This window comes from Epinephelus fuscoguttatus, linkage group LG17 (genome assembly GCF_011397635.1).
Source record: "Epinephelus fuscoguttatus linkage group LG17, E.fuscoguttatus.final_Chr_v1".
Lineage (NCBI taxonomy): Eukaryota > Metazoa > Chordata > Actinopteri > Perciformes > Serranidae > Epinephelus > Epinephelus fuscoguttatus.
Window position 1 is genome coordinate 27,451,528 of NC_064768.1, and position 16,962 is coordinate 27,468,489.

General features: G+C 44.3%; 1 protein-coding gene across 1 annotated transcript; it reads left to right on the forward strand.

Annotated features, from left to right (window-relative positions):
• The first annotated feature begins 825 nt into the window (after positions 1-825).
• On the forward strand, positions 826-16,927 carry jazf1a (JAZF zinc finger 1a). Its single transcript, XM_049602788.1, has 5 exons — positions 826-1,113; positions 10,251-10,323; positions 11,431-11,627; positions 12,828-12,997; positions 14,018-16,927. The coding sequence occupies exons 1-5, from the start codon at positions 999-1,001 to the stop codon at positions 14,192-14,194; spliced, it is 732 nt and encodes a 243-aa protein (XP_049458745.1). The 5' UTR covers positions 826-998; the 3' UTR covers positions 14,195-16,927.
• Positions 16,928-16,962: the final 35 nt, after the last annotated feature.

Genomic DNA, 16,962 nt, shown 5'->3' on the forward strand with positions numbered 1-16,962 from the left:
TGCATGGCTCCATTCATCTTGCCTTTGATAATTTGGATTCTGCTTGTAACACGAGAAGAGAAACAGCCCTGTACCATGATGCTTCCACCCCCAAACTACACTGTAGGTATGGTATTTTTAGGACCACATGCAGAGCCATATCTCCTCCAAACATGGCACATCATTTTGTTTCCCAAAAGCTTGTTTTAAGTGTGCTGCACAACATTTGGAGAAGCCTGTAGATCACTAGGAGAACATAGTGTGGCCAGACGAGACAAAAATCAGACTGTTCTGCAAATGGTATGACGTAAATGTGGGATATAACATATAATAGCACAGGGTGTTATTGCAGAACGGAGCGTTTCAGGAGATCCTTCGTCCCACCTGCTGAATCCAGTCACACACACAGTCACATTAGCCACAACTGGACTGGACTGTGGACTGTTTTTGCAATATTTATTTATTTCTAATTTGATTTTTAATTTCTATTTATGCACTTCTTTTAACTTGTTTTATTTTATGTCTATTTTAATACCACTGTGGTTGTTGTTTATGGTGATGTGCCCCAGCTCTGTTAGATCAATCTGTGCAAGAAAACAGCTGATAAATCACATGTGTTTATAACAAAGGCCTGCGCACATGCAGATGTGTTAGATGTGTGTGACGTCTATGCAAATGTGCTCAGATTTGACTCGGATTTATTCCCGTTTGTTTGATGTCATCAGCCACAAAGTCACAGTCAGGGCTTTGGGGGCACAGATCCCAACAGGTAGGCAGGTGGTGACGTAGACAGCCCACCAGCCAGCCCTCCTCCTCCTCCCCTTCATCTCCACCCCCACCCCCACCGTCCCGCCTGCCTCCCAGTTGCGTACGCCGCTGTCCTGTCTGGCCGCCCGGTGTCTGCTCCGCGCTCTGCGGCGCTCCCACCTCGAACCCGACAACTGTGCCTCCTCGTTCACCTCCCCGGCTCCCGGACCCCCTCCCCACATCCACCCGGTGAATGCACCAGCGCCGCAAACATGACGGGCATCGCCGCCGCTTCTTTCTTCTCCAATTCCTGCAGGTTCGGGGGCTGCGGTCTCCAGTTCGAGTCTCTCGCCGAGCTCATCGTCCACATCGAGGATAATCACATTGGTGAGTCGGGCCAGAGGGGGGAGACGGAGCTAGGCAGCTAGCTGCCGTTAGCTAGCATCCTAGCTAGTTAGCTGAGCGCAAATAGGCTCGGCTTTGCATTCCGCTATTCCCGCTGCTCGCGCTCCGTCGAGGTTCGTCGGAGTGCGAGTTATTCAGCAACACGGGACTTTAAATCCTCTGAGAAACACTTCCTCTCTGTGACATAAGGGACTCGCTGGCTGTATCTTTCATTAGCCGTGATAGTCACCTTTTGCAGCGGTAACTCGACTCCGAGGGCCGCGTAGGTCTCATAGGTGTAGCATTCCGACCAGGCAGCGGTTTTACAGCTAACACCGCTCAGGAGTCGCTGTGTTTACCTCTCCAGGCCTGATGCGGTGCAGCCGGGTTCATCTGTCCTCTCACACCGCATGTGTGTGGAGCTGTCTGTCGCTTTTGTCACCCCAGGTGTCTCCACGCATCACCTTTTGCAGTCCCTCCCGATAATGTAGGTGTCACGTCATTACCATTCACACCGTCTCCACCAAGTTGTGGCAGACATGCAATGAAATTGTTGGATTTTCCTTCCACATGCACAAGCTTCAACTTGTTGCACCGCTTATTTGATTCTCACCTGACGGTAAACCCTCTGATAACTATCACCTGGCGTGTTTAGACTTGCAGTGTTTGTGATTAGACAGATGGTTATCATGTGAAAACCACAATTTGGAGTAGCATGAAGTTAATGCAAGTTATCTAACTTACTGCAAGGTAATAAAAACATAGGTGGTGCTTTTGTAAAAACATAGGTGTATATACAGGGGGGGTGCATGTGCATTTGTTCCCCCCATTGCAAACATGCAAGTAGCAAAATTTAAGACCTTTACACCATAAATTGATGCAGAAGAGGCACAAATTGGTGCATAAAAACCCACCAGAAATCAGGAAATTATGTGTTTTATGCTTAAGTTTTGTGTGTGAATGACCCCCAAATCCCTCATTTTATGTTTGCCCCCACCTCCCAGTGAGAAAAGGCAATATTTGTCTATGATGGCTTTATCAACTTACATATTTCACCATCAATGCACTTGACAAATGTGGCCTCTAGAGAAAAACAAACAGATATTATATTTTAAGTGCATCGTTAACTAATAGCTGCACCTCTCTTAGGTGCAAGTGCTGTATAGAAATATAAGTAAATGTTATAAGCATTTCCTAGTTTTTGATTATTGTGCGCTCCTTTGCTATTGAGCTTATCTATCAGTGAAAAGCATTCAAATGTAGCCTAATTAGTACGGTGCAATAATGCTTCTTAAATATTTAACACTTCTTGAAGCCCAGTTCGAACGTGTGCGTCTGCCTAAACACAAAATGATCCACTCTGGTAGATTAACCAATTACACTACAGAAAAAAATCCAGGGAGTTGTTAACCACTGAAACACCCAATAGTCTCTTACAAAGTTGATGTGGGCTAATCATTATTTGTGGCGTGTATCCATCCTCAGGAGGCGGTTTGAGGCGGGTGATGCGGTGGGGTGAGGGGGTAGAACGGATGCTTCATTGAGCCAGTCTCCATGGCAACTGGCTGTCTCCAAAGGGGTTGGGGGCAGTATATTGGCTGAGTTATTGCACACCTGCTGTCTCACTAACAAAGAGCGCTCCCGAGCAGCCAGCTGTGATGAGGACACCCAATGTGTGATGTCACATAGCACGTGGGTTGGGATGGATGTGATGATGCTTTTTTAAAAAAATAAATAAATAAATAAAAGGGGTCAAGTTTTGTGTGACTGTGTCTGTGTGTGAGGAGAAAGTGGAGCAGTGTGGGTGGTTGTTTTTGGACCACTCTTCATCCGACCATATGCTCCGTGGGTCACTTGTAAATTAACCAAAGAGGTGGGAAATAAATTAACACCATGATTGGCCACTTGATTGTTTTTATACCCCAAACAAATCAGTAAACAAATTAAAGAACAGATTTGATCTTTTCAGTCACACAGGCTAAACCCCACACTGATATATATACGCCCCATCTGGCTCTTAGCTTGACCTTTGACCCCAACGTTCAGCTGAGCAGAATAGCGGTTTACCAGTCAGATCACTTGGATTAATGAGTTCCCCCTCTGCTCGCTTTATACCGAGTTTAACCATCAGCAGCGTCAGGATCACACACAGCCTAATCAATACTGCTCGCAGATCAGTTACCGCGGGGATAAGCGTGACAGATGGAGGGGATTGAGGTGAGAGTGTGGGAGAGGAAGAGGGGGTAGTGGCATTTGGCTTTGACTCCCCGTTTAATTTTGAAATGGTGCTGCAGCAGTGTGTGATCAGCAATCGATAAAAAGATAAGCTAATTTGATCTTCCCAGCTACTTGACTCCAGACGCCAGTTAAGCTGTTTGCAGATTGGCTTTGCAGATAACAGATTGCCTCGATTGCAGTGTATCCTGCTGTGTGTGAGCAGATTTTGACAAGGCAGGTGCCAGCCATAAATCTGGTAATCCAAAGGTGACAGCAGGATTGTGCTATCAGACATAAATAGCTGTAAAAGTGAGTCAGTAGGTCTCAGGTCAGGGTGCAGAAATCAGTGTAGGCCTCTGCTGGAGACACTTAATCATTAGTGTAGACTGTGCTGCCCTCTCGTGGCAGGACATGCTATGTGCTACTGCTAAAAAAAAGTTGAATTTTTTGTTCTGCCTTTGGTTTTCACCCCTGTATCTTATTTGGACTCCTGCCTCCTCTGACACACCACACAATTATCGCTGGCAGCATCCAAACCAGATGAGCCTGTCGCAATCCTTTCCGTGAGAAAGTGAGGTAATGTGCGGGTCTTCGGCGCTGACCTCATCCTAGAAGAAAGGGTAGCAGCCTTCCAATAACATACCTGCACTGTTTAGATTACAACTCAATACAAGAGGAAATGGGTAAGGTGAGCTGTGTTTAGTGTGGTGTTTGGTTGTTGTCGAGGTCTTTGTGCGGTGACTCTAAGTAAGGTCTGAGGAATGTAATGATGTCAGGCTCATCTGCCTGCACTGCGCCGTGTTCCCACCTGCACAAGCACATACCTGCCTCTTACCTCAACAAAAGAGGAGCTGGAGGGGAGGGAGCGGGAGGCAGATAGGGAGAGATTAAAAGTGGGGAAGAGATTGAAAGAGGAGGTTAAGAGAGGAAATGTGTGGGGGCGAGCACAGGGAAAGGCCTAGCGTCAGACAGAATTCACTTGGATTTTTTTGTTGTGCATTTGGATTGGGTTTAATAGCTGGAATCAAAGCCTGAGGTGTGACCAGACAAGAGGAGTCAGGTCAGCATTGTAGTCTCTGCTGAAGCATGCAGATAATTAACCTAAAGTAACTTTTAATTACGTAATCACTCAGCCCACCGGCCAAGTTTGGCTGTGTTCCTTTATCTGCCTTGGCTCAAACATGAGGCAAATACAAACACAATGTGGTGAGGCAGTTTTTATCTCTCTGTCATTACCAGGTAGGAAAACCCCTTCACAGCTGGGTTTCTTTAAGGTATAATTACATATCTAAGGAGGTATTATGTGAATTACTAGAATGTGTCTTTGCATTAGTTCCTTTGATGTTGCCAGTAGGTCTGAGCGATAATTAATGTTAAAGTGTAATCATTTTGTGGAGATATGAGCTTCAAAGCCATAATGATTACTCAATTAATAGATGAGTTGACTGACGGAAAATTGACCAGCAACAGTTTTCATAATTGTTTGATTGTCTAGATTGTTATTTAAGGAGAACTGTGAATGCTCACTGGCTCCAGGTTCTCAGACGTGAAGATTTGCTGCTGTTATTTGTCGTACATGATGCTAAATTGAATATCTTTGAGTTTTGGGTGGTCGGTCAGACAAAAACAAGGCATTTGAAGCCGACACCTTTGACTCTGGGTTACTGTGATTGGCATTTTTCACTTTTTTCTAATATTTCATAGACAAAACGATTAATCGAGAAACATAATAATGAGGGCTGCACAGTTAATCAAAATATTATTGAGCCTGCAATATGGCCAACTCAATATCCAGATTGCAGGAGCTGCATTTTTTTGACAACGGTAAAATGTGTCACAGCATCTCATTATAATTGCCACAGAGATGCTCCGGCCTAAACATCATATTCCAGATGTAAGGGAACATGCTAGTTTTGTACAGACCCAAAAAATTATGATCTCGAAATGATCTCAGCACACTGAGTTGCCACCTCTGTCAAATACATGGCGCTTGACTTCACCACACCACAGACTGTATGGGCTGTAGCTGCTGCAGTAGTGGGTCAGTCACTCATTGCATCAAATTCAAGAATGCTTGCAGTGATTGGCTGTGAGCAAACCCCGACGACAACTTCCAGATCTGAGTACATAAAGGATCAAATTCAGGTGTCGTTTGACTGGAGAAGGTTCGATATAACTTGGCACAGGGTTATCGGTTGATACCTGAAAGGTAGAGTACAGATACCGAGCCCTAGCTACGACTAATAATAATTATTGATCTGATGATTATTTGATTAAGTGATTATTTATTTGGTCCAAATGTCACAGGTTACTAAAACCATCCATTAAATGTCTTGTTTTGTCTGACCAAAAGTCCAAAACCTCAAAATATTCAATTTACAGTGATGGTGAACAGAGAAGAGCAGCAAATCCTCACAACTGAGGAGCTGAAACTTTGAAATCTTCAGCCTTTGTGCTTGAAAAATAACTCAAAATTGTTTATTAATAATCGCAATATTAGGTCATATGTCGACTAACTGATTAAGACACAAATTAATGCTGCTCTATTTATGTGTGATTTTTCATACATCTCCCAGAGTGTGATATGAATTAGTATCAGAAAATACTTTATTGCAGATAAAACTTAAACGTCATAGCCCAGCTCCGGTTGCCAGATTGCTTGCCATCCCACTTTCGGAGGTGTGAGACGGGAAGGGGCGTGTGCTTGTCCGTGTGAGAGAGTGTGTGTTCACCATACTTCCTAAATGACCTGTCAGGGTGTAGCGGAGCAATTAGTGCATCGACGTCCCAAACTGGAGACTGCAGGCCCTCTCTTTTCACGCTACACATACATACACGTACACGCACTCACACAGATTGCCTTTCGGAAGTCGCAGGGCCCGAGCGCCCCACCAAGCACTGGGAAGTGTAATTACAGAGAAGTTTGCCTTTTCCCCCACCCATATCCCCCCTGCTCCTCCTCCTCCTCTCCTCTCTCCATCCGGTTGCCTGCTGCTCTAGAAACACGTTAAAACGCTCTCTGTGGCTTAATTAGCAGTCTGCAAAACAAGCCATGCATTCTTGGCCTGGTTTCAACACATACACACATGCACACACAGACCTATGCACATGTGCACATACATGTGGACGCATGCACACAGTGTGTATTCAACAGGGGGCAGCAGTGTACTGCTGGTGGGAGATGGATGTCACTGTGAAATGAGCGGAGCAGCAGTTGATTGGTTGCTGCTTTTAATGACAGGAATGCTAATTAGGGGGATATTTATAGACCCTTGAGACTATGAAATGTCTTGGACGCGCAGCACTCATGCACTGAAACACACACACACACATATTGATGGAAAACACACAGGGCAGGCTGCTGGCATTGCAACAGGAGGTTAAATGTAAAACGTGTGAATTAAGTCAATGAAAATTGATATTGTTGTGGCGTAATGCATGTCTGTGTCTAAATGTGAGTGTGTGTGTTTGTGTGTGTGTATGTATGCATGTGCAGGTCTCCTGCTCCAGCGGCAGGATCAGCAGTGTGTTAGCTTCCTGTCCTAGGTGAGCGGAAGTCATAAAGCTGGTGAACATTTACTGCAGCTCTCTCTCTCTCTCTGCACCTGGCTTATTCCATTTCCACCAACACCCTGCCCCCCTCCCCCTTCTCTACACACACGTGCACACACTTACCTCATCTTAAAGCAAAAAAAGGTCCTTGTACATCCCTAGTTATTAACTCTGGAGTTTCTCTTTCTGTTACTTGTTCTTTTATACCTGGCTGTCAAACATCTGCCTAAATGGCATTTAGCTGCCTGACACTGTTACAGTGTTCATCACTTTAGATATATCCTACCATGTGGAAGTTTGACTCCTGGTTCTTCATTTCAGATTGTTGATTAGAATGCTTGAAAATTATTTTATTAATCAATTATTCAATCTAGAGAACATTTATTGTCAATGGCTTTATGACGAATTTTGTTAGGGTGGAAAAATGTGAGGCATTAAGCGGCTCCCGCTTCTGACATATGATGATTTACATGATTGTAAATGATCTCAAATGACCATTTGTTTATCGGTTACTCACTTTGTATTATGATATATTTGTACAGAAAACTTGATTTTTCTCACGTCTCCTTGTTGAGGGATGGATCCAAAAACACTGAAAATTCCTGATTAAATGAAGTCATGACGTGTTTAACAACAGCAAAACTATATCAAAACATGTGTTTACAAACTCTTACACAACTCGTGCAGAATAATCCAAGTCTCATTTTTCCAGTCATATGCTATGTACTTGCCAACAAAACAGCCCTTTCCAAGAAGGAACTGAGCTGAAAAGCAAGGGCCTGTCCCAATACCCACACTTCTCCTAGAAACACCCACTTGCACTTGGTTGTACGCATTCACGTTTAGGCTAGTGGTGTCCCAAAACATAACTGAGGTAGTCAAAGTGGTTTCCAACACTTAAAACCCTCCCTAGATTCCAAGGGAGCCCTGACCCACACTTTCATCGAAGTGGAAGATGAAATTTCCCAGAACACCTTGCAAAGTCAGCAACTTCGTCAAGTTTTGGAAAACAATTAGTTACTGTACAATCGGAATGTAGGCTATACAAACAACAAATGGTTGGACTAGTGTAAACTCATCAGCAACTCTCAAAATTGATTAGAACTAGAAGATGACGTAGACGACTCCTGTTTTCAGCATTTCTTCTCCATTGATTCATCAGACAGAGAAGAATAACCATAGCACACGCCACAACACAAGCGCTGGAGCCGGCATTTTCAAACCTGACAGACTACCGGTATCTTGCGTTGCTACTATGCATAACGTGTGCCTGCATGTGGGCCACGCCAATTTGCATGAAGTGGTGTCTCATTTCATAGGGAAAGATCTCTACCCTAATATTTCTCACCTCCCTCATCAAGGGTTATCTCGCAAACGAGGGCACTCAGTACCAAGTGGAGGATTTAAGGGGTAGAAATGGGATTGGGTCCAAGACTCCATTGACAAAAACAGTACTTTTACCTCACTGAACACAGGAGCTGCTGGTCTACCACTGCCTCGATCAGTTGGTTAGTTTGTTTTATGGTATGACTTTGGTGTTTTAAAGGTTTAGTTCAGATTCACTAAAATCACACAGTATCTCAAACAAACCAGCCAATCAGGGCACAAGTAGACAAGCAACTCCCATTTTTAAGCAGGTAAAATTACTGTCTTTGTCAATGGAGTCTGGCTTTGAAGAGGGCATAGATAAGTTTCACTTACGTACGGTTTTAAATAGTAAGGTTTTAGGGCAAACATGTTTGGAAAATGCTGAGCCTACGACTGGGTAACTGAGACTTCAGTTATACTGTATGAGTTGTTTGAGAGTTTGCAAACAGATGTCTTGATATAGTTCTGCTGTTGATAAAGCCGGCCCCCTATGACTTAAACTCATCAAGAATTTTCCCAGTTTTTTTAGATTCTTGGTTCACTGGAGGCATGAACAAAAGTAATTGATGTGCACATGATCATTTTGTCAGTAAAGTACTCCTTTAAAAAATATTTCTTGTCTTCAGATATTCTCAGAGTGCGTCAACCTTTTAACATCATCACATGATATCAATGTACTGTATAATGACGGAAAACAAATTGGGCAAGCTACTGGGCTAATGGGTGCTCATTATCATGTTTTTGATCCAGCCTCATCAGTGATGATAGGTTGAGGCATGTTGGTCTGTGAGTATTTGTGTGTGCGTATGCTTGTGTGTGTGCGTGCTTGTGCATGCGCGGAAAGCTCTGGTCTCTCCATCTGAGCAGCAGGTAGGATTATTAAGGCTCAGCTATAAAAGACTGTCAAAGACCACCTCTGTGGACCACCTCAGATGTGTTTGTGTGTGAGCCTGTGTGTGTGTTTATGGATGCATGCTCTTGCTATCTTTTTATCTCACCCAGCCTCCTGAGTGTTTTTACATATACTCACACGTATAAGACTCGGGTCTACACTGCAGCAGCAATTTTTTCTAGGCTGTTTTCGTGTTTGCTGGTCTCCTTGGTGTTCTCCTGCACTGTGGGAAGTCTGCATTCTTTTTTAATTATGAGGTGTGAAAGCCTGAAAACTAAAAGGGCTAAGAGGGCCAACACGCAAATGCACACACACATGGGATTAGTTGGAGGGAGCGTCCACTGTGTGTTGTTAATTGTTGCACAGAAATGATCAAGTTCTTGGATCTTATTTGCAATACATCTGCTAACCATTACATATAAAGCTGTAATTATGCCTACATGCACACGCACACTCAGACAAACATAGCCGTGCACGCCATGGCTTAGTTTTTGTAACTGTGGATCCCTCTGAATGTTCCCCTGTTGAACACTTGATGGCACTGGTACTTCACAGATGCACCCACCCGCAGTGTTTTCATGCACACTTGCTCCTGTTTTCCAGGGGGTGGGAGGTGGGGCTTTGAAGTTAACACAGCTTCCCTCAGGCAGTGGAAGTTGCCTACTGTAGTGTTACTGACCTAGTAAGTCAACTGGAAAAAGCAGCGTGTGTGTGTGTGTGTGTGTGTTTCGAGTAATACACTGTGTACATTCATCACAGCCACCGAGTCGCTCTTTCACTCACAGACAAATTTCTTCTTTGCCACATTCAGACTTGGCCACGATTAATCGGCCTTTAGTCACTTTGGGAAAGACATTTGTAGTAAATTACAGACGGCCCGGCGTTGGCGTAATAATGTGCCACTTATGAAAGTATTCGAAATGTATCAGGCTTTCACATATCATGGGCTAATACAGAGAACGCAGTGTGAGAAATGGTAATATATCAGACAGTCTGGCAGGAAGAATAGATGTATGAGTCAGCTACATACTAAGAGTATTCATGCAGCTTTTTCCCTGCACAGAGAGCAGTGATTAATCTGAATGTCTCCCTCTCTTTCTCTCCCTCACAGACACAGATCCGCGGGTCCTGGAGAAGCAGGAGCAACAGCAGCCCACTTATCTGGCCCTGAGCTACATCAACAGGTACATATATGATTACACACGCAAGCAAAGGTGTCCGTCTATAGAGGGCAGCATTGCTCCACCAATGAAAGTCTGTAATTCTGTGTGTGTGTGTGTTTGTATGTGTGTGAGAGAGAGCGTGCGCACATGTGGCTTGCGGAGAGCAGCTCAAATGACTGATGTCTTCCCATAGACACAGCAGTGACTCATCCACAGACCAGCAGAGAAAAACCACACAAGACAATCACTCCTGTCTCCCTGTGCTGCAAACGGCACAACCAGAGGCAGCCTATCAAGATTACTGCATATATGTCTGTGTTTGTTGTGTGGTGAACCGATGTGTCACGTCCCACTCAATGCCCTGTTAAATCACTCCAAAACGCAATGTTTAGAAAGATAACGGTAAAACACAGAGAGAGAGTTAGGTTTGTTTTCTGTGGTAATTGTTCAAGTGGCGAGGTTGTAAATGTCACCCATATTTCCTGTACAGTGTTTTGATGACTGTGTGTATTCAAAGACACAGCACATTCAGCAGCTCAATTATGTCTTTGCTAACCTCACACTTCCCTCTCATAGCACCAGGGCAGAGAATAGCCATAATCAGGTGAGGTGAAACCTTAAATGCCCTTCATTATAGCAACAAATAACACTGTAGAACATTAGAAAGCAGAAGAAGAACATACAGAATACTACAGTGCATAGGGTTTATTTAAGTATACTTCCAGTTAATCACAACTGAACCAGGGTCTTATTGTTGTTGTTTTGACAACGTTCCTTTCAGTAATGATCTGGGACCTTAGCAACATTGCTAAGAAGGAGTTAGGGGGGGCCGGAAACACCAGAAGAGTTCCAGCTGTCTGTTGTAAACATCCATCACAGCCTTAAGACGGCCTTCCTGGTTCAGTTTTCCCTGATCGCACTTGCAGTCAGGGCTAGGTATCAGTACTCTATGCTTTTATGGTATTGACTGAAATAACCCAGTAGCAAGTAGCATCAAAATGCCTCCAGTCAAACCATACCTGCATTTGATTTGATTTCGTGCTGGGGTTCCCTGATCCCAGACTGTCCCGATTCCCCGGCGTAGCAGTGGAACTCACTGATGACCACCCTCCCTATTTGTGCCATCAGGTTCATGACAGATGCGGCACGCCGGGAGCAGGAGACCATGAAGAAGAAGGCCACACCCAAACTGTCCCTGTCCATCACCGGCGGAGTGTCCAGGAACAGCACAGCCACGCCTCCTCGCCACACCAGCGGTAACCTGACGCCTCCCGTCACGCCCCCCATCACTCCCTCTTCCTCCTTTCGCAGCAGCACACCGACAGGTACGACAGGTGTGTGTGTGTGTTGAAATATATGTTTGAGAAAGACAGATGGATTGCTTGTACTTGTGGAGTGAGTGCAGGTGTTGAAAGTGACTAATGCAAAGTAATGCTACCGGCAGCAACAGAAAAAGCTTACAGTTACGGTGACGCCATCAGGAGCCCATTCATCAACAATTCAGACAGCGTACTGAGCAAATGAAGATATTTTTAACATAATGGAATGCAACTTATTTCATACCTGACGACTGCAGAAAAAAATTCAAGACATAACCTCAAAATATCCGCCAAGAAAGCACAAGCCAGCTCAGCTTTTATTTAGTAATTCAAATTGTATGTGGGAACCACAAATGATTCACTACATAAAAATGCAATAAATTGGATATGTGGACACTTTTTAATCATAAAGAAAATCTGCGTCCAGAGTGGAAATGGGAAGAGGCTAAAACCCCGAGCACTATGTAATGTATGTGTGTGTGTGTGTGTGTGTGTTGTTTGGTGGCTCCTGCAGTGAGCAGACCAGTCAACACTCTGCTAATTACATAGCAGCTGTCACGCTGTGTGTTCGCATGGGGCCGTGTGTTGCACAGCCCAGAAGCAGATGTCCAATTCCAGCCCAAATGGTTCCAAACGTAGTGTTAGGTCTGGGCTTATACACCGGCACGGCTACACACACACACACACACACACACACACACACACACACACACACTTTCTTTCGACATGTGCCAGGGTGCCATCCATTTCCTCATGCTGAGGTGCAGCATTTCCTGTGAGATGGTGGGGGGTCAGTGGGCCTTAATGTGTGTGTGTGTGTGTGTGTGTGTGTGTGTGTGTGAGTGAGTGGAAAATGTTCTGCACTTAGCAAAGCACTTTTTCCAGCCTGATCACTCCCACTTAATGATCCCCTTTTCAGTGCCAACCCCTGCGTTTTGACTCACAGGCCTACACAGAAGCCTGCGCACATGCACATGCACATGCACACCACTCCTGTTTTGTCTAAACTGTGCTCTCAGTGGCATGTGGGCTGCTGATAGATCACAATCACAGCAGAATATAGAGGGAAGTATTAATAAAAGCCACATATCATCTCTGTTTGCTAAATTCCCAAGGCATGATGTATTTTTGGGCATGTCCCCGTCCATATTTCATGAGGGATGACTAGCTATTTTTTTGTTCCGCTTGTCTCCATTGTGCCTCCAGGCAGTGAGTATGATGAGGAGGAGGTAGACTACGAGGAGTCGGACAGCGATGAGTCGTGGACCACAGAAAGCGCAATTAGTTCCGAGTCGATCCTCAGCTCCATGTGCATGAATGGGGGAGAGGAGAAACCGTTCGCCTGCCCCGTCCCTGGCTGTAAGAAGAGATATAAGGTAAGGCCATACCAGAGGACCGAGAAGGCAGCGCCAGCAACACAGCATAGGACACGAGGTTTAGCACTGTCTGATTAAGTCCACACTGGAGCTTTTGTTTGAGTATCACATGTCTGGACATAATATTTGAAGGAGTAAAAAAAAAACACATAATGAATCCAGAATGCCGTGATTGGAAGCAGTAATAAATATATCATGGTATATTTGTTTTGGTTGGATTTTACAAGCACCTCATTCAGCTTGTCGTTCCTGGTTGTTTAATCATTGTCAGTCTGGGAACATTAGTCTCTTACACCCTTTTTAGACCAAAACAGTGACGCAAAATAAAGTCACACAAGCTGTTGATCTGAATGGGTCCACAAGTGTTATTCAACTGGACTTTTTCACCCAGAGTGTGACCAGGGTTTGGTCCAGGTCTGACATTGTTTAGCTCTTATATAATTGAAGTGAAGGTAAAGTGAATAGGACCTGCCACCGGTTTGAATTAATTTAGGAAGTGGCTAATAAATGAACAAATTAACAAATTTCTGTCAGGCTTGGGATCCTAAACTGTGTAAAAGGGACATATTTTTTCTCTTACCTGTAGTGGAGTAAATCAGTTTAGATTGTTTTGGTGTGGGTTGTTGACTGTCCCAGATATCAGCCGTAGAGATGTCTGCCTTCTCTCGAATACGATGAAACTAGATGGCACTCAGCTTGTGGTGCTCAAACGCCAAAAAAATACATTTAAAGAACTCAACAGCAATGACTCTTTCCAGAAATCATGACCTGGTTACTCAAGATAAACCACAGATCTTGTTGAGCAGTTTCATATAGGGACTATTTTCTTTCTTTCTGCTGAACTACACCCCGCAGAAGGAAGCGTGCATCTACTGCTAGCTCACCTAGCATCATCGAGCTAGCATTAAGCTATGAACCCGTGCCCACAGACTATTATGAAAGGTTCATGGTCAGACATGAGGTTTGTACGTAACCCTTCTCCCCTTTCAAGACGTTTCTCCTCTCCCTTTGTCTCTTAAGAATGTGAACGGCATCAAGTACCACGCCAAGAATGGCCACCGTACGCAGATCCGCGTGAGGAAACCCTTCAAGTGTCGCTGCGGCAAGAGCTACAAGACCTCGCAGGGCCTGAGACACCACACCATCAACTTCCACCCACCCGTCTCCACTGAGATCCTGCGCAAGATTCAAGGCTAGAGCCTGTGCTCACACCAATCACTACCCCAAACATTAGCCCTATCCTGACTGTCCTCACCCGGCCCCGTTTATACCCATCCCCCACACTAAAGGATCAAGTGTGTGCTTTAAGTTGTTTTCATTTTCTTTTTTCATCTTTTTGTTCGTATATGTTATTTTTTTTCTATCCATGTTATATCACTTGTATTTTTGAAAAGAAAAGATGTATCTTTGTAGTATTTTTTATTGTTGTACATTTGCACATTCGTATATGCTATCACGTTACTTTTTCTCTTTTGTTTTATTTACATAAGGTGCTAACTGTAAAAAACAGAAAGAAAAGACACAAAAACAAACGTTACGAAAGAAGAGTGGAAACCTAAAAGAAGATGTGAAACAGGAAGTGCAACCCAGCCCTGCCCCTGTCCCCGCTCGTCTGTGAGTGGGATGAAGTTGACATTAGTGCTGATCTGAGTTCAGACGTCGGTAACACTCCCTTTCCGTTAGATGCAGTGAGTTGGCCGAGCTCAGATCTGTGCCTTTGCAGTAACTTCTGGGGGTTTCGGTGCGAGAGCTAAGTTATACTTTAAATAGATATATTGATATATAAACAATAGACAGATGTGTATGTGTACATAAAAATATATAAAAGTATTCATGAGCATATACATAAATAGTTACACTTTATTTTCAAGCTTTATTTTATATATTTTTGTCAGTGTTTTTATTTTTCTTTCTATCAGTAAGTGTTCCTTTCATTCCTTATTTGCTGAGACGGCCAGTTTTGTCACCTCAGAGGTGAAGGTCAAACAGCTGGCTGACTTTGGGTTCAGAGAGTTTCCTCTCACCACACCCTGGAGATAAGGAGCCAAAACGCCTTTCTGTTTGACACACCCTGAAGCATATGCGATGTTATTACTGTTGATCAGGAAGGGGCGCTGAACTATTAGGACATGGCGCAGGCCAACAATCCATATCTTACACATTTCACCCCCACGGGAAGCCATCCATGTATTTCATATCGCCAGTGTTTCCTCATTCACGGTGCCAGAGCTGTGTTCAAGAAACTTAGCTGCAAACGCAGGTTAAGCCCCATACTGTATTCCAGCTGCCAAGATCTTTGTTTTGTTTTTTTTCCATAATGTTGCCAACAGCTCTCCACTGCCAAACATTGACCATACCATGTGCCTGATGAGGGGGGGGAGAAAAAAGGGAGGGTGGGCAGGGTTTCACCCGAGGGGTCGCCAAATGTGTGGCAACGATTCTCTTCTCCATTACGCCTCCAAAATGTGCGGATGAGTGGATGTACATCTGCGGAATGTTTTCATGCATGCTTTCAGTGTCGTAACGAGAGGAAGAATGTGAAAGATTTGTATTTGAAAGAGATTACCATCTACAGCCTCTCATTTGTGTGTGTTGTAGACGAGAGCATTCCAGTTCATTGTACGTGTGTATGTATGCGTGTGTGTGTGTGTGTGTGTGTGTGTGTGTGTGTGTGTGTGAGTGAGTGTGTTTTCTCAGCGGTATCCAAGTCATCAGCCTATAGAGTGTTACTGTATTTTGTGTGTGACTGTGCTCGGATCTGTCTGTGCTGTCTGTGCCAGGCCGCTGGTTCGACTCCTGTGGAGCAGGACAGCGCTGGCAAGTGTTGCGTCATGTAGTCGTAGCGGTGGCCGACTTGTTGCCCCTGATTGGGATATCATCATTCATTGCCTCCAAGAAAAACAAGAGCGGTGCAGTGCAGCCGCCCAAGCGTGCCAACACACATCGATTCATGACATCGTTTCCCTCATCGTGCACAACGTTTTTTAAATCTGCTGGAAGCTCAAAGCATGAGCTTCTTCTCTTTGGTTCTTTTGATGGGTACAGTGACCTCTGACATGCACACACCCTCCTGCCCTCCAAGCTGCTGTTGCCATGGAAACCACTGGGTCAGCATGGCAAAGAGACCTTTTTTCTTAAATAGTAATTTTGGTATTTGTTTATTAAAGTTTTATGGGGTTAAACAAATAATTTCACCCCCTAATTTCTTTTAAATACCCTGTTCTGATTATAGTAATTACAATGCGCCTGCACTGTACTTAGAATGCCTTTAACTCGTGTGCTACCTAACAAATAAGCACAAATGTGTGCCTGAAAGACGTCCTATGTCTATTCTGAAGCACCAATAAGTGAAGCAAGATCTCTAAAATTTTGGTATCAATTTCAAAGTATGTCTGTGGACTTACTACCCCGACAGTAACCCTGAGATAATGGGTTGTGTGCAACAGGAAAACTTAGTTCCTGCCTTTGAGAGCAGGGGAAGAGTTTCCGTGTCTGGGATCAGAGCAGAGACGGGCCGAGATGGACGGAGACTGAGAGTCTCCCGTCAAACACTCGTAAAACCATCCCCGCTTCACGGACACCGCCGTCACAATGGCAATAGTTTCAGCTTTACACAGGGGGGGCCAATTGCAGTATTACACATATGGGAGAGGAGGAGCGGAGGCTGTGTGCAGAAGGAGGAGACAAGGGAGGGGGTTTCTATATACCGTGTACAGTGAATGTATTGTAACGTGTGTCTGTTGTCAAGTGCTTTTAAATTATATTTTCGTATGTAACGTGGAGACCAATGTTTCCTTTTTGTATGGGGGGACAACAGGTTCTGAGCAGAGTGACTTGTAAATGATGTCAAACTGTCTTTCTATATAAAAGAGAAGCTGCTTAAATGTAAACAGGAAATGACTGAAAAAAAAAAACAGTAAAAATAAAGTAAAAAGCTCTGTAGTGTGGACTCATGTTATTTCTCC